The 25,382-nt window shown below is 44.0% G+C and overlaps 2 protein-coding genes across 2 annotated transcripts; both read right to left on the bottom strand.

Moving 5' to 3' along the window:
• Window positions 1-1,477: 1,477 nt before the first annotated feature.
• Window positions 1,478-14,014, bottom strand: kctd12b (potassium channel tetramerisation domain containing 12b). Its single transcript, XM_071457687.1, has 2 exons — window positions 12,586-14,014; window positions 1,478-2,491 (listed from the first exon to the last, which is right to left on the bottom strand). The coding sequence occupies exons 1-2, from the start codon at window positions 13,427-13,429 to the stop codon at window positions 1,905-1,907; spliced, it is 1,431 nt and encodes a 476-aa protein (XP_071313788.1). The 5' UTR covers window positions 13,430-14,014; the 3' UTR covers window positions 1,478-1,904.
• Window positions 14,015-17,964: 3,950 nt separating this feature from the next.
• znf711 (zinc finger protein 711) lies at window positions 17,965-25,123 on the bottom strand. Its single transcript, XM_071457984.1, has 8 exons — window positions 24,903-25,123; window positions 23,698-23,779; window positions 23,412-23,509; window positions 22,154-23,044; window positions 21,881-22,027; window positions 21,550-21,732; window positions 21,068-21,202; window positions 17,965-20,933 (listed from the first exon to the last, which is right to left on the bottom strand). The coding sequence occupies exons 3-8, from the start codon at window positions 23,488-23,490 to the stop codon at window positions 19,753-19,755; spliced, it is 2,616 nt and encodes an 871-aa protein (XP_071314085.1). The 5' UTR covers window positions 23,491-23,509; window positions 23,698-23,779; window positions 24,903-25,123; the 3' UTR covers window positions 17,965-19,752.
• Window positions 25,124-25,382: the final 259 nt, after the last annotated feature.

The following is a 25,382-nucleotide window of genomic DNA, read 5'->3' as shown; positions in this document are numbered from 1 at the left end:
TAGTACAAGTAGCACTACACCTCTGACAGAGACACATCAGCTGGTAACATAACTGAGATATTACTTTTTCAGTAACGAGAAGTGTGAACAGCTACAAGTTCAGTGGTTACAGTGACAAACCCCAGTGTTTTTATTAAAGAGAAATATGAATCCAGTTAACTCCATAGTTGTCTAACATGTTCTGTCTTTTTAGCTGGTTTTCTAGTGTTATTCACTGGTGGACCTACATTAAAGAATGACCTAGTTTGTTTTAGAGCCTGAGGTGTAGTGAACCCTGCAGCTTCACTGTGAGCACAGTTTTTATTGTTAAAGCACAGTTATCTATTGTTAACGCCGGCTGTTGATGGTCAGCGAACGCTTCCAAAACAAAGGCTGGCTCCCTGTTAGGCCACACTATCCCATTTTCTGTTTCTACACGTTACATGTAGAATATATGACTTAGTCGTGGAGGATGTGGAGTTTTTAAGGTACTGTGGGTACACATCAGGCTTTCATCAGGCACAAGATGAAATGTTGCTGTGTAAAATCCAGTGCTGAACTTCTGATAATCCATGAAGAAACTACTGAAAGTAATGATTTGTGTCGAATGAATCTAATGAGATTTTAATATTAAAACATGAGAAAACTGTAGATTAGAAATTATTCTTGAATCATAATGTACAGCACTTTACACAGGAAAATGGACACCACTGTCATGACTGTCCCATTAAGTGGTCTTTGGTACTAGTGCCTGGATGCATAGTTAGCTTAGCATAAAGACTGGAAACAGCGAGGTAGCCTGACTCTCTCCAAAATTTAAAAACACATCTACAAGTCTCTCTAAAGCTCACTAATGAACACCTTGTTTTTGAACTTTGAGCAGACTCTGTTCCAGTTTTTATGCTAAGCTAAGCTAACTAGCTCCTGGCTCAAGCTCCATACATAATGCACAGACATGAAGGTGGTAGGGATCTTCTCCTCTAACTCTCGGTAACAAAGTGAGTACATGGATTTCCCAAAAGTCAAACTATTGCTTGGTGAATACTGTGATGCTGACGATTAGCTCTCGAGGTGACTGAAAACATAAATGGCAGGTAAATTTTCATTTCACTGTGACCTATCCCGTATATCCCATAATGAGGAGTAGAAGGTGCATGGGCACACACATACACACACCTTGTAATTCATTAGTGAGGCTGGATGAACATTTTATGCAGATCAGATAGAGGAACAAACGGCACGGTGCGCTGGTTCATGTAGTCATTATTGTCATTATTATTCCACATTCTGGCCGTCTGCAATTACCCACTTCGCTTCCTCGTGCACCACATCCTCGTGAATTCTTTCCATCGCTGGCTTGTAGATAATGCAATCACAAAATGAACAAAACTGCAGAGCTTTCGAATCACAGGCAGAGAGGAGAAGAGAGGCTTTGAAGTCATGCGGTTAATATTGATGAGGTGAAATTTGATTAGATGACGATGATTAGCACCAGAGATTTCACTTTTTTTCTTTTATTTTGCATCAGCAAGGTCAAATGCCTAAAGTTGCACACTTAGCTCACATTTTCCAGTTGCTCGATCAGTGCAGATGTTACAGAGAGCAGGGCAGAAATTTCTAATTAATGACATCACATGTATTATCATTTGACTGAGTGAACAGAAAGTGATTCAAAATATTTTTTAATGTTTCCAAATGTGTGGAGCAAAGAAGTGTCACAACAATTTCTAAAGGGAAAAGACAAATCTTAGTGTTTTATTTGTGTGACTGCTAGACTAGCTCAGCCTAAGCACTACACTTTTCATTCAATTTTGCTCTGTTGACATGCAAAAGCTACTACATTAGAGGAAGCTGGAGTCCACTGCTCATTACATGTTCTTCCCGTTGTTCAGAAATCCTTCACCATGTCGCCACAGCAAAGATTTCTACGCATTATACTTCTTGAGCAAGTCACTTTGCCAGTGCCTCTTGCGATCTGGAAACACCCTGGGCAAGCGGATCTTTTTGAAGTCGTCAATACATTTCTTGAGATCCTCCTCCAGCATCTTCCTCTCCTCTTCATCCTCGTCCTCTCCATGCGGGGGGACTCCATTCTCCTTCACTGTGGGCCGTGGCAGTGTCTTTAGGTTGAGGGTGGTCGGACGTTGGGGGCTTTCAGCAGGAGGTGGCGTTGGGGGAGGAGGAGGAGGGCTGGAAGTGGACGAAGGTTTGGATGGCAGAGGTGGAGGCAGGACTAGGGGTGACAGAGGTGGGAGGTCTGGGCTGTCTGCAGCAGGAGGAGGAGGCGGAGGTGGAAGAGGAGGTGTGAGGGGAGGAGGAGAGTCCAGGAGCAGTGGATTCCGGATGTCCAGTGTCGGGATGCTGCTGGTTTCCGGAAGGCTTTGGGTTCGGCCGGCGCTGCTGGGCTCCGCTGTGGCAGATTCAGTATGAGCAACAGTTGGTTTAGAGGTCTCCACTTCAGTAAAAGCTGAGGGGTCAGAGGTTGTTACCTTGGAGTTTAGTGATAAACCACCTGCAGCAGAGAGAATGAATTAGTCAATTAATGTGAGTGAAATTTGAAACATTTTGTGCTAAATTCAAATCATTGGACAGCAAGAGTCAGACTGATACACATGCACATACATACTCACACAAACAGACATGAGCTTGGAATCAATCTTTTTATCATTTATCGCCAGAAAGAGAGAATAATTCCCAAAATGTTATCTAATATTTTGGAAACTAGACCAAAGACGAGAAATAGAATATTGATACTGAGGTGTCTGAATTAAGATCCCTGCTAACAGGGGAGCTCCTCCATACAGAGGTTTGATTACATTTAGCTCCCCCCCCCCCCCTTTTTTTTGGCCTTATCAAAGTGTCAGTAGCATGTGGCTGGCACAGAAGCAAGCACCTCAGCTCTGAGATTTACAGTTTCAAAGTAAACACATGCTGGCACAAGAGCTTGTTGGGGTATTATGGAAACAGAAACTAGCAGAGAAAGGAGGTCCGCAGGAGAGGAAAGGAAATGAGAGATAAGGTGGACTGTTAATTTCAGAATTCCCCTTTACCTTTGTTTGCATGTACATTGCACAGAAGGAATGCAGTGAGAGAGCGTGAGACCTCCTGACTGAAGCCTGACAAGCCATTTTTCACAGTATGTGGATTTTTCATCTCATCTCTGTGTGAGGACAGAGGAGGTTGCTGCTATGCGACTTCTCGGAATAGTTGGAGTGGCACATGCACATTCTGCACCTCTTGGTATTTGAAAGCCCATCCAACCATTTTGAATTGCCCCCTCTCTCTTTACGAACGGCCTGTTTTTTTAAAAACAAGTGGGCGGTCTACTCAGCCTCTTCACTGTCTATGTCATCGGTACACGGCCTCAGATTGGCAGAACAAACTTAGCCCATGTCTAGCCATAAAGCGGATACATTTCAAAATGCATCTTTTTTTTTTTTTTTTTTTGACCTTCCATTTCGCACTAATCCTGGGTTTTTGACCATGGAGAACACGCCACACTGAGCAAATCCAAATCTGCCCCTTTAGTGTTGGACCCAGGGAATCACAGCCAATCCACTGTCTTACTGTAATGTATAATCTTCATGCATTCTCAGCCTCTCTTGTCATGTCATTTTGGAGAATCTTTACTCGCTCACTTCCTCTGCCCGTTCTGTAAACAATAAACACAGAAGAGATCTCTTGTGGTGGTATTTCAGTGTGAAGCCTTTCAGAGAACAATCGGAAACTGCTCAATGGACTGAAAAAATGTAATAGATAAACATTTTTCAATTTATCCACACGAGTCTGTACATGGCCGTTCACTTAGTTAAATGGTAACGACAGCCCTGCATTCACGCTGCTCATGCACTGTATCATCCGATAGAGTCGCAGTCACACAATATTAAATCACACACATTCTCACTCTCACACATTCTGCTCCTGTATATGAAAATACAGAGGCGCCACTAATCTTTCCCACATCCTCTCATACATACTCATGCACAGATATGCAGGTACAATATGTTACACACCCAGCGGCAGACACACAACCCAAACGCACACATGTGTAATGACATACGAAGACACACAGGGGCCTGCACTCTTTCCTTCAACAGGGCCCATCGTCACGGAAACCCGTCTTATATAACAGGAAAAGCTGCTTGTGTCAAACGGAGGCGGCACAGAATATTCTCCCACTGCCTTGGCTTTCTGAATACCTGAATATGAGTGTGTGTGTGTATGTGTGTGTGTGTGTGTGCGAGAGAGAGAGACACACACAAACAAGCCTGTGTGTGAGAGCAAGTGAGTGTCATCTTGTGTTTGAGCATGTACGCGTAAGCATGTGTGTGCTTACTGTTCGTGTAAGTGTGTGTGGTTGCGTGTGTGTGTGTTGTTGTATTCTGGGCATGTATTGGCATTTGAAAGAAGGACAGCTAAAGACAGAGAGAAAGAAAGAAAGAGGATGTAGGGGAAGGAGGGGTGGCGCAATCATGCTCTCCACTGTGTGTGTTTGTGTGTTCGCTGCATTCAGTGTCTCTCATAATGAATACATGTGTTTGAGGGCCGCATGGACGTGGGAGTGTGGGGGCTTAGCAGTGTCGGAGGAATAATCCACTGGGGGATGGGCTCCATGCTTTCCTCCACCACTAAGCCTCATGGAGGAGAACAGCGAAAGAGAGCACTCAACCCTTTTCCCCGGGCCACTTCTCCAGGGATATATGCAAAAGCCAAAGCACTTTCTCACACATCCTCTGCCTCTCTCTCAGTCTCTCCCATCTGTTCACTGTGACACATCCGTCCGTTGCCATCATTACTGCTATTAGCAACTCTAATGTGCCACTGTTGCCAGGGTTTAGCACCTCTCCGTCACAAAATGTCTCCTCCGCGGTTTGTAATGTTACTTTCACCTGAATCTTTATGTGTTACTCGAACCACAGCACACCATGTATTCCCGTACACAGACTAAATAAAGCCATGATGAGGTATGGAAACTCCATAATTGTGGAAAATTACGTTTGTATTTTCTTCCTAAACCAATGTCAACATTCAGGAGTGTCTTTCATATTGAAACTGAGCTGAAATTAAAATTCCTTATTGCCAAGAAATCAGTTTTCACTGCATGGCCTTGGTCTCGGCTTTGACTTGTGTGCTTACTTTAAGTCATTTAAGTTTCATTTATATTTGTGCTGCACTGTTGTAGCCTGTGAAGGGCTGTGCTTAGAGACAGTTTCCACAAATATGACCAAAACAGTTCAGTCATCTTTTAAGAAACAGCTGCAATATCATTGCAGTTTGTATTTCCACACAAACAGAGTAAGGAGAGCAGAGTCATTTGATTCCGACTTAAACACCCAACAGTGTATGAAAGTGGAATAAAGCAGTTTAAAAATGAATGTATCAGCTGCTTCTGAATTACCTTGAATATGACTGGGTCAGTCAACCTGTGGATACTTTTTAAATTCACCGCTGACAGGTGTTGTGACCCGAGGATAGCAAATAAGAGGAAGGCATCATCTCCATGGTAACGGCACAATGATGTGCAGGATTCGGAGCTACATAAATGCATAGTAATGTCTCTCAGACTGAGAGCAGCCTTTTTATCCACAGCTTGAAGTTGTACATATGGCTCGAGCCTGCTGTCCTAAAGGGAGCGCGCGCTACAGAGGCTTGGCAATTGCAGCATGCTTTATATCTAATTACCTAGTATTCAGCTCAGATATCCAACATCTGCTTTGTGAAATGATCTGTATGGAGCCTAATGACAGGGTGGGCCTTACCACCTACAGACTCTCTGAAATCATTGTCTTTCCTCTCTGATTGCTGTCAGAACAAATACATACGGGGGTGTGATCAGACATGGTAATATTAGATTCTTCAGACTAACTTAACATGCTGGGGCACAAGCACAGTCACCCATATCAAAGTCACTGGAGTGTACTCACAAGTCTCTGAGCAATTATAAATCTGTCGATCTACATAATGTTGAGGAAATGCGTGACGTAAACAGCTGGAGACCGGGGAGCTTCTGCCAAGTAAAGAAAAGCAAGCGGGAGTAAAAGGGCTAGAGGAAAGAGAGAGGGGGAGTTAGTTATCAACACTTCACCTACAGATAAGGTTTCTTCAGTGAATTTGGAATGGAAAAGAGTTTGGTTTATTTTTATTTTTGCAGGCTTGCACAAATCTACATCCGTACAAAGTGTCCTGCTGATTCACCTGCTCCATATGGCTCCTCTTTATCTTCCCCTGCTTTAAACACCCTGAGCTGCTGCCTGGCTTCCACAGCCCGTAATCAACCTGCCTAAGCACCCTAAAGCCCATCTTGGCGCCCCTCAGCTGGTGCAGAGCCTTTAGCCAGTGTCCAGCCATGCCCAGGACGGCAGCACCAAGGACAAGTCTGACTGTTCAGATTACTGATAATTAGAGGGGGCAGATTAGTGCCCAGGACTCCAGATGGCCAAGGTGAATCCCCTCCTGACAACAGCACCGACAGACATGTTAACAGCTCCCCGCTTCGAGCAAGTTACTGCTCACGTTCCTTTCACATTGGCTTCACAAAGTTGTTCCACGGTTACACAATCTAGTTCTAACTTCAACATAATAACAAGTGACTTTATATCAAAATGCATGCAGTGGATACCGTTATGCTGCTTTGTTATACATAGTAGAAAATAAACTTTTTTCTCTTCTGTCAGATGTCAGGGGAGGTTCAAGTCCTGCGATTGTGTCCCCAGTCAGTTACTACCACTACCTCAACCTCACTTTGTCCAGGGTACTGCACAGTATCGTTTTTTTCTCTCCCCTTCTTTCCTTTCCAACTGCTGCTGCCTCCCTTGCTCCGCCTCATATATTTACAGTCTCTGTGGTACTGTATAGGAGGAAATTTGCCACTTGAGTTATCCTTTTTTGTTGCTCTCCTTTTTAATCCTACAACTTGTGACCGACTCTGACTCACTCTATAACTAATTTCATGCTCCTTCATTCCCATCCTGCTTTTACTTTGTGTTTCCACACATCCCTCATGCTTTCAGCTGTCACTTATTCTTTTTGTGTCTTGGGGCTTAAAGGAGAAAAGATTGCAAAGGAAAAGAGAATAATAAAGAGAAAACGTGGAGCGAGATAGATGAGAAAAGTCGGCACTGTAAATCACCAGTGACATAATCTGCTCTTTTTTGGCTGTTAGAGCTTGTCCCATGTTAACCCCCCACCCCCACCGCCCCTTCTGTCTTTCCACATGTGTATCACCACCCCTTGACCTTGCATGACGGAGTCTCCCTGGAGTTCGGGGGCCCAATATGTTTTGAGACAGCTGCTCTCTGTAGGAGCCGTGTGTGAAGAGGAGGGGGCAGCGGAGCATGTGCTCGAGTGCATGTGCCCATGCTGGAGGATAGAGCAGTGCGGTGAAGGTACACATCTGGCTCAATGCCTGGCTCACTATAAATAACCCAACACACAATAAGACAGAGATGCCCCGAGCCAGTGCTACTGTACTCTGTGCGTGTGGGCTTGTGTGGGCGCCGTGTTGTCGTCAAGGACGGACACAAACACAGTAGCGCCTGAGCTCACGTACATATACATGTGAGAATGAACAAGAGTATGCAAAGGTCTCCACTGACATTTCAACACATACACATATTAATCACACACATACAGCATATATCACATATTGATGGAGGAAGCAGTGGGGGGTCTCAGGCTGCTGCATTCTCTCTCCAATCCTCCGCTACATCCTCCTATTGGCTGACGCTACTCCCAGGTAATTACCAGCAGTGATGCTTTTCTATATTAGCTTGGACTTCTGTTTATTGCTGTCAAGAAAGGATGAGGGAGGGAAATGGCTCGTTTGCCGGCTAGTGCATTTTTAACTGAGCACAAGGCAGAGTCAAAAGATGACAACCAGTTAGATCTAAAACCTCACACCTCTGAGTCACGAGCCCCACACAGGACAGTTGTTGCGCATCTTCTCCTAGCAACCTCCCTCCCTCCGTGCATGTGTCCATCCGGGTTTGTGTCAGTGGGTATTTAGAGATGCCAACTGCCTGCTCAGCATATTTGTGAGACAGGGAGTGCAAGGTCATTAGTTCATCGCCCCCGCATGGCCCCCATACCAGCCCAGTGCTGACCCACCCAACACAGAGGCCCGAACACTCATCCAACCAGCTCTCCAAACTTCCACATAAGCACAAACACCAGCGTGAAGACAAAACAGAGCCAAAAATATACTGGCACACAGATCTGAACGCGGACAAGGCATTGAGGCTGAGGCGACATAAACAAGTTTACAGCCACAGATGGTTGCAGCCGAATGTGGAGAATAAACAGCAGCATTCAGATAAAATCTGATAGTACACTCGGTCTAAGATGTAGAGAAAATGACTCACTCATTGTGGCACTCTGTGTTGTCAGTCTTACGCATGTGGTATGTCTATTCATAAAAGAAGAAGTCTGGGAACCTGTGCCGGTTGGAGTGAATTTAAAGGCACAGCTCATGATTCACATATGCACATATGAGACAGAAAATACTATTTCTTTCTGGTGGGAAATATCAGCCCCCCCCCCCCCCCCCCCCCACCCACCCCCACCCCCACCCCTTATTGTGGATGTAATCGTACTATGAATCAACATTAATCCCAACCATACAGAGTAATCCTGTGGCTCTGTGTCTGTCTGGTGTAACTGAATCTCTCTGTGAGTGCTGACGGAGCTGACAGGCCACTAACAGCACGGCCCAGTGAGGGCTTTGTTTGTCAGGACGATCCGGCACCTCTTCGTATAACAGAACCCTTCACGCTGGAGCTGCACAGGAAGAGAGATAAGATGGGAACACCAAATCCTTCCACCGCATAAATACTCTGGCACTCTCATCTCGCCTCTACCAGGTTATCTGTCTCGCCTTGCTTTCTCGCCCCATTTTTCAATCCCTTTTTACTTTGACGTACATCCGTTCCTCTTCTCTGCTCTCTTCCTTTCTTTTCCCAAATAGGGGAAGTGATGACCCAGCTGGCTACGAAACAAGAGGATCAGGAGAGGAAAACAGACCAGGCCAAGGCCTGTTGCCATGTAGAGCCGCCTACAGTGACAATAGCACCACAGGAACACGACATGGGTCAGATCACTGCCTCGAGGTGGAGTGCTCACAGAGAGAACAGAGGGAACATTTCCTTCTGGCTTGTACTTTAGTGGCAAAGGTTCAACAATGAATTACAAATTCTTTCTAAGCAATTGTCTTAACTTCAAACATTCAAAAAAAAAAAAAAAAAAGAAGTTGATTGTGTTTTGTGTGATGAGCAGGTCAGTCAAATGCGATCTGCTATTTGGACCTTTCCCAAAAGACAGAGAAGCAAAATTTCATGGTAAAATATCTTAATTGTAACACTCTGGATAAAAGAGATATACCACTATTGTGACACAGCTAGAGCCTGCTTCTTATATGACACAGGAGCAGGCGTGCTACACTTTTCAGCCACTGCTTTCACAATAGAGAATTAAAAAAAAAAAAAAAAGCAGCATGTCATCACAGTCTGGCCTGTGGACTTTACTGCTGCCGCCGTTCAGTGTCTGAGTGTCGACACTTCTCACACATCTACTGTTGAATGTTGAGTCTCAAGGCAACTAATCGAGGACGGGAGAGACGGGAGAGCGGTTTAGGACACTGATGCCTGAAATTTCACACATGAGGCGTGTCTCTCCATGCTTGTGCTAATGACTGACCTTGGCGCTCCCCGTGTTGCAGTAGCGTGCCGGAGGACAGTGACAGAGGAATGCTGCCTGTGACTGCATGGTCCCGATCTCTGAGGATCTGTCATGCACTCCAGGCCGCAACAAAAATCCTCTGTTTTCCAGGAAGGGAGCCACATACATTTTTTCAACAATTTATGTGAAGCTCATCAGCTATCTAGGCCAGACTGAGATCAGGTTTAGAGGTCTTATACTAAGGTAATTAGCATGTGAGAATCTCCAGGTAACAGCACTCATGAGTCAGAATTTATAAAACAACATGTGACCGCCTCTCCTATGTAATCATAACTCTAGCTGTTGTTCAAGTGTCAATTATGCCCACTTTGCTGTCTGTGGGTGTTTTTATTGACTACAGGCAAAAAAAAATCATTTCTAATTTCTCTTTAATCTTTTAAAAATGGGAAAATCATTGCTCTGCATGAAGCTTCAGCGACAGCTTTTCAACGTCCTGGATTTTATGTCCCACCTGCTTCAAGATTTTTTACTGTACTAAGTAATTAGGTCAATGATTGGCAATAAAATAAAGGTTTTGTAATCTCCTTCAAGAGAACTTGTTATCTATGCATGTCCTCATTTCTATCCTGACTCTGTTTTCTGGTCAACTCCTCGATACTGAGGACGAAAGAAAAGACAGAGCAGAAATGTGGAGAAAAAAGTGGAAAAGCAGATGGGAGGATGAGGGAGATGGTGCCCTCGGAGTAGAGTGTTAGACACTGAATATGAAGTATAGTTTATGTCCAAGGATGTCTATTTTAATGGGAAATGGTGAGAGGAAAATTTGAATTGGTTTCTTTTGTTATTGAGTTGTATTGTCAGTGAAAATTAAAATTTTACGCTGCAGTAACAGGAGGGCATGTACCCCTTTCCTCACAGTTTATGCATTCAAGACTGAAAAAGCACGGAATTATGAATGGAAAATACAACCCAAATAGGAAGAAAAACATCTTTTATTAGACAAATCAATCTGCTTTTTTTTTTGCTGAACACTTTTAATTTCAGTGTTGTCTATGCCTGCAGCGACACACTGCTGCAGGTCTAACATATTGACTCAGATGTCAAAAGCACGTCATCACACTGAAACACAACATTGCGGTTTCTAGACATTTCAGAATACATTTATTGTCACTGTCAAGACGTTCTTCAACCTGACATCTTTCCATTCAGGTGAAATCCTGCCCTGTACTGCCTCACTAGCTCTTTCTTAACTTAAATTCACTTTATTTTTAAACCTCTTTTTTTTTTTTTTTTTTTAAATCTTATTACAGCATCTACATTTTCCTAACCATGTCTGCATTTTCTTGTCACCAGCTGGATCTTTTGTTGGATTTAAGTGCCATCAGTTTGTCTTGTAGTCTGAGGTATATGATGTGCAGACCTGTCCTGAGGCTGTAACTGGAAAAAAAAAAAAACCCTCTCTTAACTCGCTCCTTAATAACTTAAGTTATAGCCGCTCACTATAAACTGCCCTCACAATGCCTTTGCTACAGTGGTGAGAAGACAATGGGCTTTGGCTGGCTACAGTGTAATCCTACCCTTTCTCATGGGTATTCACTTACAGTAAGTGAGAGCTATCATCAAATATGCAACAGCTTCAACGAATACTGAACCGAGTATTAAGAGTAACATTATTGTTTACAGAACACTCAAAACATGAGCCGCTCAGAGGACTGCCACATTTCTCTTTTCATGGAAACAACACCTCGTGGTGGTGTAAAGCCTGTCCCATGGGGCGCCTCACTGTCAAAAAGCTCCTAAATATCTAACTGTGCGAAGAAATGTCAAAGAAGCACAATGAGTGAAAAAACAGAGCAGAGGGCTGCAAGTGATGTAACGCCTTCCGTCTCCTCTGCCCTCCCAGCGTGGGTGATTAAAATACTGAAAGCTCCATTGCACAATCAATATGCACACTTCATCTGGCAACACGTTTTTCTTTCTGTCTACGACATGTCTTGATATTTGAGCTGATTTTTTTTTTTTCCATTGAAACCTTTTGCTTGGCCTTGGAACTATTGTCTTTTTTGAAAAGGAAACACCTTTCAAAATAAAAAAGTTCAATGTGTTCCTTTCCCTGTCCATGTCGCTGTATTGTCTCAGTCCTCAGTCATTTATAAGAACAACTGAACAGATAAACTATGGCACATTCCCAATCCACACGGTACTGGACACATTTAATAAAAACTGAAGGAAATTAGATTTTTGTGTTACACTTCTTTCTTGTGCTGGGGCTGCTCACATCCCTCAAGGCTGATAAGATGTCCAATTATTTGGTAATTTAGTTCAGAGGAGCAGGAGAGAGTCCAATCTGCTCAGCAAGCAGACAAAGTATAGCAATGTACATCACGGCACTCTTTGAAGCCCTTTCCCTCATGCCCTTATGACTGGTTCAATAGTCATATAGACACACTGGGGCGCTTGTTTAACAAAATTAGCTCTTGGATACAGTATTGTGCTTCACCAAGGCAGATGCAATATATAGAGTACAAAAGGGAAACAGTACATGGAAGGTATCAGTCTCTGCAGGAAAAGGCTTTGGGGTCGCCGAGGTTGAGGACTGGGGGACCACAACTAGATGGAATGACGGCTTAAGCGAGAGCAAAAGCTGGACCTGAGGATGGGGGGGTGGCGGGGTAGATTTGGGGTTGTAGGGGAGGTCTGCAGATTGGATCTGCAGAGAAGGTATGAAGAGTCAGAGCAGCTGCTGCGTACTGTTCATAGGAATAAAGCTGGATGCTGCAGAGAGAGATGGAAGGGCACAACATCTACGGTACATCTACTGGTGCAGGAGCCATCGGAGAGAAGAGGACAGGATCGCTGGAGGCTGGAGGAAGGGTGGGGGCACTTGGAGACAGGGTGGGGGACCGGGGGAACAAAGCCGATAGTCTCACTCACGGTAAAACACATATTCAGTGTAGCTGGTCCAGATCTTGTCGTCCGTCTGCTCATGGGCAAAGGCGCAGGTTCCTGTGGAGTTACAGGCCACCATGTGGAAGCCTGCATCAGCCAGCTTGTCAAAAGCCTGCTCCAGAAAGGTGAACTTGAGATAGTAGCGGGAGGTGTAGCGCTCAGGGGGGCGGTCGGGGTCTCGGCTCTCGTTCAGCGTCTCCCCAAATACCTCTTTGGCCAGGGAGGTCTTCCCACACACCATGATCCGTGCCACCCGACGGAATTTGGCATCAGTGTGGCTGTCACGGCCCAGGGTGTACGAGCCTCTGTAGCCAATTGTGATGAACCCAGACCGTTTGCCATCCATGGCACCGGGCACCAGGCTGGCACAGGCGGCAGCAGCAGCACCCAGGGAGCCGAGGTTACGGGCCGTGTCAATCCCAGGTGAGGAGTCCTCTGGGTCGCTCTGACACCCCTCATCGCCCAGGGAGTTCTGCTTACTGATTTTGGGAGCCAGCAGCTTAACAAGCTCTGGCAGATTGAAGAACTCAGCCTCCCTCTGCAGACGCCCGCGCTCAGGGAAGTGGTCTGGAAGAACCAGCTGCTGGTCCCGCATGTAGTCCAAGATGTAACGGAACAGGAAACCATCTCGGTCCACAAAGAAGCGCCCCTTGGTGTCCCTGGCCAGTCCTTTGGCTGACTTTCGACTGAACATCTCCCACAGCAGAGAGTCTGGCACACTTGTGAGGGTAGAGTAGCGGGTTATGTACACCTGGCCACCAACATTGAGCTCTATAATCTCTGGGAAGGGTACTTCCTCCCCAGATATGCCACTGTCTGGCAGAGCCATGGCTCACTCCTTCGAAAACAGGCGCACTTGGATGCAGCTTTCAAAACTCTTTTGCAGCGGAGGCTCAAATCGCAGGACTTGATTGGATATTTTTCAGATACACCTCACAGAGCCGGTGGTGAGGCCTGTCGCCTGTCAAGGACCGCGGGTCTCACCGTGGTGGATCGCCTGTGCAACGGGGCGGCTGAGCTGCAACATACAGTCGGTGCGGGCGCGATAAAAGCCGGCAGAAACTAAACAGTCACACAAGCAAGCGCGTTATTCTACCTACAGCTTTCCCCTCATGGTTATCACAACATAGCGCAGAGTGCTTCTGTCGCTCTAGTGCTGCTCGTCCGTCCTGGCGCAAGCGGGATCAGGTGGCCCAACTTCAATTAGGCAACCCATAGTTGCTGTGATCCGTGGGCGTCCCGGTGGCGAAAAGCCATGAGACGAAGACGTAGTTCCAGAGGTAGTGGGAGACGATGAAGACGAAAACAAAGATCTCCAGCTTTTCCATCACCTGCGAGCCGGTCGGCTGTCCCGTCCCCCCCTGCTCCTCTCCCGCGTCAGACTGTAACTCTGCTGCGACGCACCGGAGGATACAGCGTTATTCATCCCGGTTAGCCACGCCCACCCGCCGTGACGCGTCCCCGCTGCGATCCGGGTCAAAATACCCCGTCCTCCGGGGGCTGTGGACACTGGCAGGTCCTTTACCGTGTCCTCTCAAAGGATAAAGCCGGACAGTATTTCTCAGAGTTTTGTTGAAATGTCACCTGCCCCGAATAAACAGATAATAATCAATTTCAAGCATTACATTTAAAAAAGCAAAATCATATAGGAGCCTATATTTCATAAATAGACCTGGCATAAATGGGAAGATAGCAGTAGCCAAACCTGTGGCCCCATCAGGCATTCATTCATCATTATTTCTCAATGCGCTGGCTTGATAAAGTAAACAGTGGAATAAATAGAAAATGAGACTGCTGCCCAGTTCTTAATTTGCTCATTAAAACCCAGCCACCGACTTGGAAATGGTTATGCATTTCATTTTGATGCATTTATTTTTGGGAACACTCAGAGAAAATCAGTGCAGCCATGTGTCCCAGAAGGATGGGAAAATAGTGACATCTAGTGAACACTCCAGAAATGTTTTCTTTTGCAGGGCATCAATAACTTCTAGTTCTGACCAGACATCAGATCAGACACAGAGTTAGTGAAGCATCAGTGATCTGTTTTAGTTAGCCTCCTAATAACCCCCCCCCCCCACTCTGAAGAATGTGTTTGACCTATTGTTACTTTCTCTTGGATGTGTGAGCTTCACTGTGCCGTGTTCGATGATGGCTGTTTTCACATTAATCTGACATTGCAACTCACTCTCTCCTCAGCTTTCAGCTGTATTGCATGGTCTTCACGATGCTCAGTTGGATTTGTTAATATGTGAACTTCAGAGCTGTTATGGTTTCTTCTGTTACACTTTTAGGACTTGAAAGTTTATTTGCGTCCATGAAAATAAAGTTTGACAAATCAATATCCGCTCAAGGTCAACTTTCTCACTTTCAATTTGAGACACGTCCTATATTCAGAGTGTAAACACACTTGAAGGAGCATGTGTGAGCCAGAGTCCTGAACTGTCAACATGCTGCCTGCTATTTATGCTTTTTATCTCTCGCTCTCCCTTTTTTTCTCTCAAATGTGTGACCTCCACCACACAGTCCTTTCTCTGACTAATCAGGAGGCCATGTTGCCCGTCTCCAAGCAATCTGGCGCTGATTTCCCTGAGGGCCCTGCAGTTCCTAGGATGCTTACAGCACTATAAAGCCTTGTCGCCCACAATCTGAATCGGACGACTCTGGTTATGTGGGTCCCCACAGGACTGTCTGCCAGTGAGAAGACTTGATGACAGACTTCCACATTGCAATATGCAAGACCCATATACTGTGTAACACCAAAATCCTGTGCAATCCGCTCTGCATGTATATGAATATTTTGGGTGTATGTCACCTTTAACCCGTGCCACTGATTTAAAATGATTAAATTACTATAACTGTTATGTCTCAATGATCACCTTTTCACCCCCTGGCTCTAAAATCCCTGCACATCAGCACGTTACCCTGATTTTTACTTGCAGTTTCATCATTCTAATCACATCCACACCATAGACCATTGATCCTCGGGAATGTGGACAAAATGACTACATCAAATAAATTAGTTTGACCTTCTGCAATGGCTGGATTATCTGTGTATGTCAGTCAGTTCTCATCACAGTGATGGCCTTTGGAAGCTGTTAGGTGGAGCCTACTGTGTGTGTATATGTGTGTGTGTGTGTGTGTGTGTGTGTGTGATGCTCCACTGATTCAAAATAGGGAGAGAAGAGGCTTGCAACCCATGGGAGACAGATAGTGGTTCAGCATAACTCAGGAAGTGGGAAAATATACTTACTGCTGTTGCTAAACCTGTGAGTGTTGAGGGAAAAACAAGGCTAATCATACTGAACTCTTGCCTAATACAGGGAGAAAAGGGGGGCTTACTTTGGGAGGATTTCATGGATATGTCTGCATATTGATCTCTGCATCCTCAGCGGTTTGTGCTGACAGCTGCACCAGTAAGTGATTTATGGGATATTCTGTGGGATCAACAAAAATGAGCAGGCTGTTGCATCTGTTTTCTCAGCTGTTTCTGCGGTGTCCACGTGAACCGATCTGCACAGCCTCATTTCCCTCAGTATGAGACATCATACATCTTTCTCGACAGGTGACACAGAAGTGTAACAAGACACGTTACAGATCTGAATGAGATATATTTTTGTAATTATGTTAAAGATGCCGGGTTTTTTTTTTTTTTTTTTTTAATAAGAGTGAGTCACAGTTGACAGCAGTCACTCTAACAGATGTACAACACATTAATGAAATTAAAGCGAACATTAACATCACCAGGAAGGCCGCCTCGCCTTTACAGTCCTCACACACTGGAAACTTCTTAATCAAATCAGTTGACTTCACTTTCTTCCCGACTTAGTCAATGTTTTTCCCCTCTCTTTCTAGTTACACCCAAATTATTTAATCAATCTGTTTGTTTCCTATTTCTCTCAAGCTACTCCCAAACCCATCCTCTCTATAAAACATGTATAATGTGAACAGCTTTCACAAGTGTGGCTCCACATTCATCACTATGTCTCTTGTTGATCTTTCCCATCTCATCTACCCCCAACTCTGACGTTTGGGCTCGTAATTTGAAATAAGTATGATTGATGGCTGTTGTAAAGCCATGGCATCAATTTTAACTTGGGTAAAGCTTCAGTTTGTACTTGGACAGTGAGTCCAAATCACACATTCCCTTAAAGTATGTAGACATTTCAACCCCTGACCAAGATGCGACTGGGAATATCAAAAGGTTGTTAAGTCAAGAGTGCAGGTGTTACTCTTTTCATCAGTTCTGTATCTACAAGTGGTGTGTGTGTGTATAACAGGCTTTTTCCATCAACACGTGTATACAATCAAATCAATGACTGCTGAATTCCACTTTGTTGCATCAGATTCAGGGTCTGTCACACCCATGTGTTACTGGGATACTTGAATATAACAGAGCAATTATTAATGTCAATAGTAGCACCTGTGCTTTTTCTGCTATAACCCTCCATCTCACAACAGCAGTTAATTGCAGATATGATCACACTGCCCCTCAGTACAGCATTGAACCTACTTGTTGAATTGGAGATGCTCTTTTAAAGCTGCGGGATTACATCATGGCAACGGAGAAAAAAAATCATTTCACATAAACCAGCAAGCCCACAGTGAGTTAAACTGAAAGTGCAGGACTTTGGATGGATTTAGTGCCTCTGGATTTCAAATCTGGAGCTTTCAGATTATTGTATCATTTTCATTCTGTACTAGCTGAAGTAGAAGATTTATACTGTCTCCTGGGATAGTGCAGTACAGCTCAGCCTTCCCGGTCACTAAATCCTACATCTATACACAAATGTGGAGAGATGGATGAAAGGAGGACGAGACGGTGATCAAGCGAAACTTTGAATTTCATTTGACTAATCACCAAATGGTTTATTGGCCACTTGAAAACAGTTACTGAGCTTTGCTGGCATATTTCATCACTTCTCAGTGGTCGATTCATGTTGAAGCTGTGCTTTAAAGTTCCATTGTAAACTTGAAACTGATGAACTGACTGCCACCGCTGAACACAAAGACACACATTAGAGGTCTTTAAAAATAAACAGACCTCTGCTAAAGAAAGTTGTGGATAATTAATTATTCAAGTTTTTACACAAGATGACAGAGTGATGGTTGCATCATTTTTATCTCAGTCAAAACTGCAATCGTGCAAGATGTCCTCCATCAGGTTTACTTATTGGGATAAATAAGGTAGTGGAGTAAAGGGATGATCTGTGAAATATAACAGATGACAACACTTCAACAAATACACACTATAACCATAGCTCACAAAGTATGTGCATATATTTTTGTTAAACACAGATAATATTTCTGACTCAGTCTTTCAGACATCATGTTGACTCTTTCATATAGGACAGAAAGGAGAAAAAGTGTAAAAAGATAATTGTTTATTTTGGTTCTTCCCCACCAGTAGTTTATCCACAATCAGACTGAAAAAAAAATATAGACTAAGGTACACGAAATGCAGGGATTTTAATATATACCACAATTAATTTCATGGAGACAGCATATGTGCATACTTTAAAGACTAATGCCAATATGATGACCACTGACTTCAAGGGAATAATCCAATGCTTGGGATTAGGTTGGGTTATTTAGGACTGTAGGACTAGGGTATGGGAAACTTGTTAGTGAGCACAAACAAAACACAAAACCAAATCACTTATCCATAGAACAAAACAATAAATGGTTTTCACCCACCACTTTCAATGACAATTCAGTTTTGATGCGGTAATGGATCGTGCCCACTTGTTAGAGATGACACTGAAAACAATCTACTCCTTTACCCACCCACGAAGCTCTGTACTTGTTTATTATCTAGGGTTTATATATATATATATATATATATATATATATATATATATATATACATACATATATATATATATACACATATATATACATACACATATACACAAACAGATATATATGTATATATATAGTCCCCATATATATATATAATTACAATACAAAAAAAGTTATTAAAGTGCTTTCTACTGACTCAAACACACAATCTCTGAGAGAATGGTATTGATACAGCATGTTTGAGAGTTAAAATCACTTACTTTTTTGATTAGCTGTATTTATCAGTGCTTTAGGGAAAAAGACCGACAGATGTAAGGCATGATTGCAATCAAATGGTTAGCTGAGAGAGCACATCTGTGTCATAGGTAACGTCACACATATGTAACTTGCAGTGGCAGTCACATATAACCACTTCAGGGCTTTATATCTGACGTAAATTCAACCATCTGTGAAGTTCATATAATAATAATACACCTGTTATTTATCGGCACCATCATAGCAGATATAATAGCAGATTTCTGTGTCAGAAATGTGTACACTAAAGGGATATTCTACTAATTTACCAAATGAACCCTTCTCCTTGCTAGACACAGCTGATCAGACCAAATAATTTCTGTTTCATCTTTTAAGATATATTTAACAGAATAGCCTATATTATACATGATTCAGTTAATGGAACTCCAAGTGTTCAGGCTTGGGAGGAAAATTCAAAGTGATGGAAATTGAACTGTTACAGTTAATGAAATATCTTTTTAAGGTGCGTATTGTGTGTCAGCGTCACTGAAAACCATTTATGAACTCATGAATGGCCTCGCCCATTAAAGACCATTGAACGGCATTGAACACAAACAGAGTAAAAGCTGGTTAATAAGGAAAATAGATACTAGTTGGTACTGTGTAGGCAAACTTCTCCTGTACTCAGTCCACATCATCTGATGAACTGGCATGACGTTCACAAAGCACCGCTTTCTGTTTTACAGGACACAGTCATCATCTTGCAGCATTTAAGCTGAGTGGGTATAAAAATATAGACATTTGAAACCCTGAATATATGTTCATATGTGATTTTCTGCAACAAAACAAAACACAATTTACAGCTGTCCCACTCAGTGTACACACTGTTTTTTTTTGTTTTTTTTTAGACTTCACGCCCCTCTAAAATGAGTTCTTGTATTACCCCTGGGGGAGGAGGTTTACACCCATTACAACACAGAGCACAGAACGGCAATTATGATGTTGTCGTCTTCATCAACAGCCTACATCCGTCAGTTCTTTGTTAATACACTAAAATTACCTCTGGGTGTGTGACACAGATTTACTCGGGAAAAAAGTGTGTTTGTGTGCACGATGACATTACATCAACATGTCTTTATGATGCCTGGCTATGTGCTGGCTCTTCTCTGAAGGCCTCCTAAAGCCCTTGGTGCAGTAGTCGCAGCGGTGGGGGTAGTCCTTGGTGTGAATGGAGATGACATGGCGTTTGAAACCAGAAGCGTCCGTACTGTTATACTCACAATACTGGCACTGATAAACCTTTCTACCACTGTGCGTCTTCATGTGCTTCTTCAGCTCAGCGGGCTGTCGGAAGCCTCGCCGGCAGCGCTTGCACTTAAAGGGGAGATCCTTTGTATGCAAGGACAAAATATGGCGGCTCAGGGTGAAGGTGTCAGGAGCATTGAAGTTACAATGTCGGCACTGGTGCACCTTGTTGCCCTTGTGTGTCTCCGCGTGTTTCTTCAACTCTGAGGGCCTGTGAAAGCCTTTCTCACACACGTCACACTGATGGGGAAAGTCCTTGGTGTGAACAGAGATAATATGTCGTTTCAGGTCACTGGAGTTAGTGCTCTTGTGCTCACAGTGTGGGCACTGGTGGGTCTTGTGGCCTTGAACCATCTCTATATGACGCTGGAGTTCCCGAGCGTCGGCATAGGCTTGAGGACAGTGGCTGCACTTGAAAGGCAGATCTGCACCATGCTTGCTCTTGATGTGAGTCTTTAGGTTGGATTGATCTGCACAGCGGAACTCACAGTGCGGGCAGTGGTAAGGCTTCTCGCCTGTGTGGGTCCGCATGTGTTTCTTCAGCTCTGACGGATGGCGGAAGCCTTTGGCGCACTCTACGCACACGTGTGCAAAGTTCTTACTGTGCACAGCCAGTAGGTGACGGTTGAGTAGGCCCTGTTCAGCTGTCTCATAATCGCAGTACTTGCAGTGATGCAGTTTGGGCTCCCGGTCCTTGACGATCAGCTTGTCAGAGCCAAGGGGGCTGGACTCGTGGTAGCGCCGTGTGTACTCAGTGTATTCTGGAGACCGCTCACTGTTGTGGCTCAGCAGCTTGTGACTTTCCAGATGGTTGTGGAAACTGACCTTCTTGTTGGTGGTAAAGTCGCAGTCTGTACACTGGTACTTCTTCTTTAGCAGATGGTCCGGGTGGTTCTTCATGTGGCATTTGAGGAAGCCTCGTGAGCGAAACTTCTTTCCACATATGTGGCAGGGGTAGACTGTCAAAGGCATACCATCTGGTCCAATGATAACAGCTGAAAGAGAAGTTTGAAAATAGTGTGCAACTTAGAATATTGTGAAAAACCTTCAGTGTGAAATTTTGTCAATGTGAATTTTCATAAAATATCTCATCATATGATGGCCCATCAGTATCACATACTGATCATACCAGTCTGACACTGTCGTGTCTCTCCTTTCTTCTTTTTCTTAGCTTTGGGTTTAAGGGTACGGTTTGCACACAGCCCCTCGCGGATTTGCAGAAATGGTGTAGCTGCGCCATTTTTCACCTGATCAATGGTATTACCTGCACAGACATGACAGTTCATGTTGCATTAACAACAGGATAGGAAATATTATTCTATTTTACTTTTCAATAAGAGACTTACTAAAATTAGTTACTATTAAAATAAAGTTTGCTTGAAACCAGTGTCACATTTTAAACATGTTTTTTTATCCAAGTTGTGACATTTGCTGTATAAACTGGGCATGTACAGGCACAAACATCTTGTTGTTGAGTAAGTCATCTAAAAAGAATGCTGATACACAGCAGCCTCCTCTTACTGATGTAACAGTCAAACAGTTTTGACTTTATCTACTGATTTACAAAAGACACAACCTGTGACACAACCCCTGTTTCACAAAGGAACATACTGATGTCATCATCGTCATCCTCATCACTGTCATCTTCGTCATCGTCTTCATCTTCCTTAGGATGGTTCTTGACTGCCATGTAGACCATCTTGTCACGGCCAACTCCCAGTCTGCCTGATGAAGCAGCTTCCAGGTCAGGATGGCCATTCTGGTAATCATCCTCTGTTATTACCTCTGTTCCGCCTGGAAATTGAAAAAAATTTAACAATTTTGTTCAAGCCATGCTCCATCTGCACTTGAACAGGAACAAATCTAGAGGCAATTTCTTATGTTGTATAAGTTATGTGTTGCCAGCAGACTGAGAAATTGGTAAATTTAAAAACAGACTTGCCTAAATCGTCATCTGCTTCAGCTTTAAAAATGTAGACTTTGATGACTTCAGAGCCATCCTCCTCTTTGGATTCCTTATCTTCCATTACCTCAGTGCTGATCTCAAGGGGAGTGTCTCCTATGTCCAGCTTCTCTCCCACCTCATCCACTGCAGTAAATCAAATGCACAAACGGTGGTCATCCAAAATTGTATGATAGGAACAACAAAGAGGATATTGCACAACAACAGTGTTTATTAATCTAAGTTGTGTTATCATATGGCAAGTTGTCTTACAGGAGATCATGAGGTAATCCTCAGAGCTGCTTCTTGCATCATCATCCTCATCTGTCTGCAGGGGAACAGCCTCAGTTGGCAGCTGTTCGTGGATTATGGTCTCAGAGCCAGCCTCCGTCACCATCAAGCCTTCTGACACAAGTTGGTGGTCCAGGGTGTTGCCCTGGTGCTCAGACAGTAGCTCTGCCACAAAAACCTGATCTGGCATGTCATCATGGTGGTGGTTTGAGTCCTGGATGAGGTCTGAGGTAAGGACATGGTGGTGGTGGTGATGGGGATCCAGAGCTTCTTCTATGGCAACTTCTGTCCCAAGGATATTCTCAGGCATGATCACACTATGCTCTGAAGGCACCATGTCTTCACTGCTCATTTCATGGGCCTCAACCCCTTGAGACTGCAGACTTTCCACATCTACCTCCAGACCTTCAACAACCTCAGCTTCTAAACCCTCTACTTCCACCTCCTCCTCAAGGCCCTCTACAACGTGAGCTTCTAGGCCCTCAACATCTACCTCAGTTTCCAGGCCCTCTACCACTTGTGCCTCGAGACCCTCCACTTCCACCTCACCCTCTAGGCCCCCAACAACCTGAGCTTCCAGCTCTACAACCTGTGTCTGTAGGCCTTCAACCACTTCTGCCTCCAAGCCCTCAACATCTGCATGTAAGCTCTCCACCACTTCGGTCTCTAGTCCTTCAACAACCTCTGTCTCCAGGCCTTCAACCACCTGAGTTTCCAGGCCTTCCACCACCTGAGTCTCCAGGCCTTCCACCTCAAGCCCATGCTCCAGGAGGATGCCCTCGTCTGTCATCACATCAGAAAGAAGCATACCCTCGGGCACAGACACCACAATGTGCTCCCCGTCAATGTGAGCCAGACCTCCCATGCCTGCAACTGTAAAAACAAAAAACAGAGAGGACTTTCAAACAACAAAGTGACAGCTAAAGCAAGAGTCCACCGTTTTTGTTTTTTTTGCATATTCACGATGACTGGCCATGTAATGTTACTGTGACTTTAGTTAGGTAATGAAATCACATTTGCACTGTCAACTTCATAGGTGTGGCCAAATAAAGCAAATTCAAAAAATGCCTGGATAGGGTCTCTAATCCTGGTATCTTGGTCTGGGTTCATTTTTGAGAGCTTTAGGCTTTAGCTTTCTTTTCACTGGTGGGGATATTTGTCTTGAATTACATGTTGCATATTAAAATTAAGGGTTGTTTACAATGTAATGCATGTCACCATGTCCAACTTGACCACCTACCAAAGTCTTGCATGATCATAGCGTGGGGCATCTTTAGCTCCTGAGTGTGTAGCTCCAACACCCCTCCTCCTTGATCCATGTCTTAACTCAGAAAAAAACTGAAAATTACAGTGTACACTGCGTTAGATGTTTTCTTTCACTTTCAGAAAAATAACTGAAAATTACAGTGTACACTGCGTTAGATGTTTTCTTTCACTTTTCACCTTTTTTTTTTGTTTATGTGAATTTCTAAAAATTTTAGTGAATGCAACTGACAATGCTATATTGGCTCATATCTAATACATACCTTCACATTTGATGACAAAACCCTTAGAATAAAACCAATGGGATATCTGGCGTGCTTCCTTCCATTAAGGTAATCAATCCCTCTGACAAAGAAACAAAACAAACAATTGGTACTCATAAATATTATGTTGATAATAGAGTAGAAGAGAATGAGGTAATTAGTTAGATCACTGTGGTCTGAGTATAGTAGTAGAGTGTTGTAATGACATTTAAGAACAAACTTTATACAGAGGTTCATACAAGTTTATAATAACAGCACTGGTGTCATCACAAATAATGGCCTCTGTAATTAAATACAGATGACAGAAAAACTCTGTTTGCTACCACTGAGGAGGGTGGCAGTTATGTTGTTGACCACTGGCACCATCCATTGCCTAGTAAGAGTACTACAGGCAAGTTCAACCTGAAGACATATAGCAATACACCTGGAGATGGTTGAGCCTGATGGCTGGAGCCCAGTTGAAACAAAGGTTTGTCCCGCTCAGTGTGCTGGGGGACGAGCTCATAAGCAGCCGCTCTGATTGTTCCAAGAAGATAAGTCCTGCTTGTTTTTGTTGGGAGGAAATGCACTGTCGTCACATGACGGTTCAAAATAACCCAAATATGTCATGTCTGCAGTGGTCTGTAATAACGTTATGGGTGCCTGATATCCAGTAATATAGTGCAATTAAAACTAACGCTGTGCTGCCACAATTCTGGCCGTGAAAAGTCTTGCACTGTGGACACTTTGCACAAAACTACACATGCTCCGAGTTTATGGCCGCCAATGAAAGTACCGCAGACGTTATGCAATGCATACTAGGGCGGCTACCGCCCTCCACCCACAGAAGCTAACTAGCAAGCAAGCTAGAGCTGTTTCTCTGAGCGCCATTTTGTTTTAGCATAATGGCTAATTCAATGGAGACAATTACCCATATTAATAAACCATTTCAGCATCAAATATGCAAAACGTTATAATACCAATAGAGCCATTAACACAAGCAACAAATTGAAATGCTTCATTAGAGTATTTTCTGGCATGTCGCTCTAATCTGCGCGACGACGGCCGTCCGTTTGGCTAGCTAGCTTGCTAAGCTAGGTGGCGCAGCTCGTGCCGCATTATCTTCCATGTTGTTTTTCGAAAAGGCTGAAAGAGGCCCGCTACGGCCGACTGGGCCCTTGCGTCTTATTCCACATGCCCTTTTAATCGATTCAAAATAATTTTACCTGATAATGTCGTCTTCTGACTCTATCGGCGTTTCTCCCCCTTCTCAGTTTTGTCTGTTATTGTTTTGGTTTATTTTTGACGGTAAGCTAAGTGCGGCCTGCAGTTTTGGATCCCCGGGCACTCTTTGCTAGGCCTCGGCCAATCAGCTTGCTTCCTGACAAGCAGAGGGAGGGCGGGGGGCAGACAATGCGTGGCCTCGTTTACCGCTGATCCCTTACTATTTGCGTCATGCATAAGAGAGCAGAGTTACATTAACACAGTCAGTCTTTTAATGGGGACATATTTATGCTCTGCTCGTAGACACAATGCTGAGACGTTATCACACCAAGAAATAATAAAAATAATGTAATTGTACACTGTGCGCTCAGACTTTGAATGCGTAGATGAGGCCTGTAGGCCATTTTGTCACAGGGGGTGGGTAGCGTCGAGCACCCGTTTGTGAAGCGTTTGGTCATGCACCCAGGAAATATCCGGCTAGT

Source organism: Trachinotus anak, unplaced genomic scaffold, assembly GCF_046630095.1.
Source record: "Trachinotus anak isolate AG129_WGS33_773 ecotype Australia unplaced genomic scaffold, CSIRO_AGI_Tana_v1 ptg000021l, whole genome shotgun sequence".
Lineage (NCBI taxonomy): Eukaryota > Metazoa > Chordata > Actinopteri > Carangiformes > Carangidae > Trachinotus > Trachinotus anak.
This window is presented reverse-complemented; position numbering and strand designations above follow the sequence as displayed.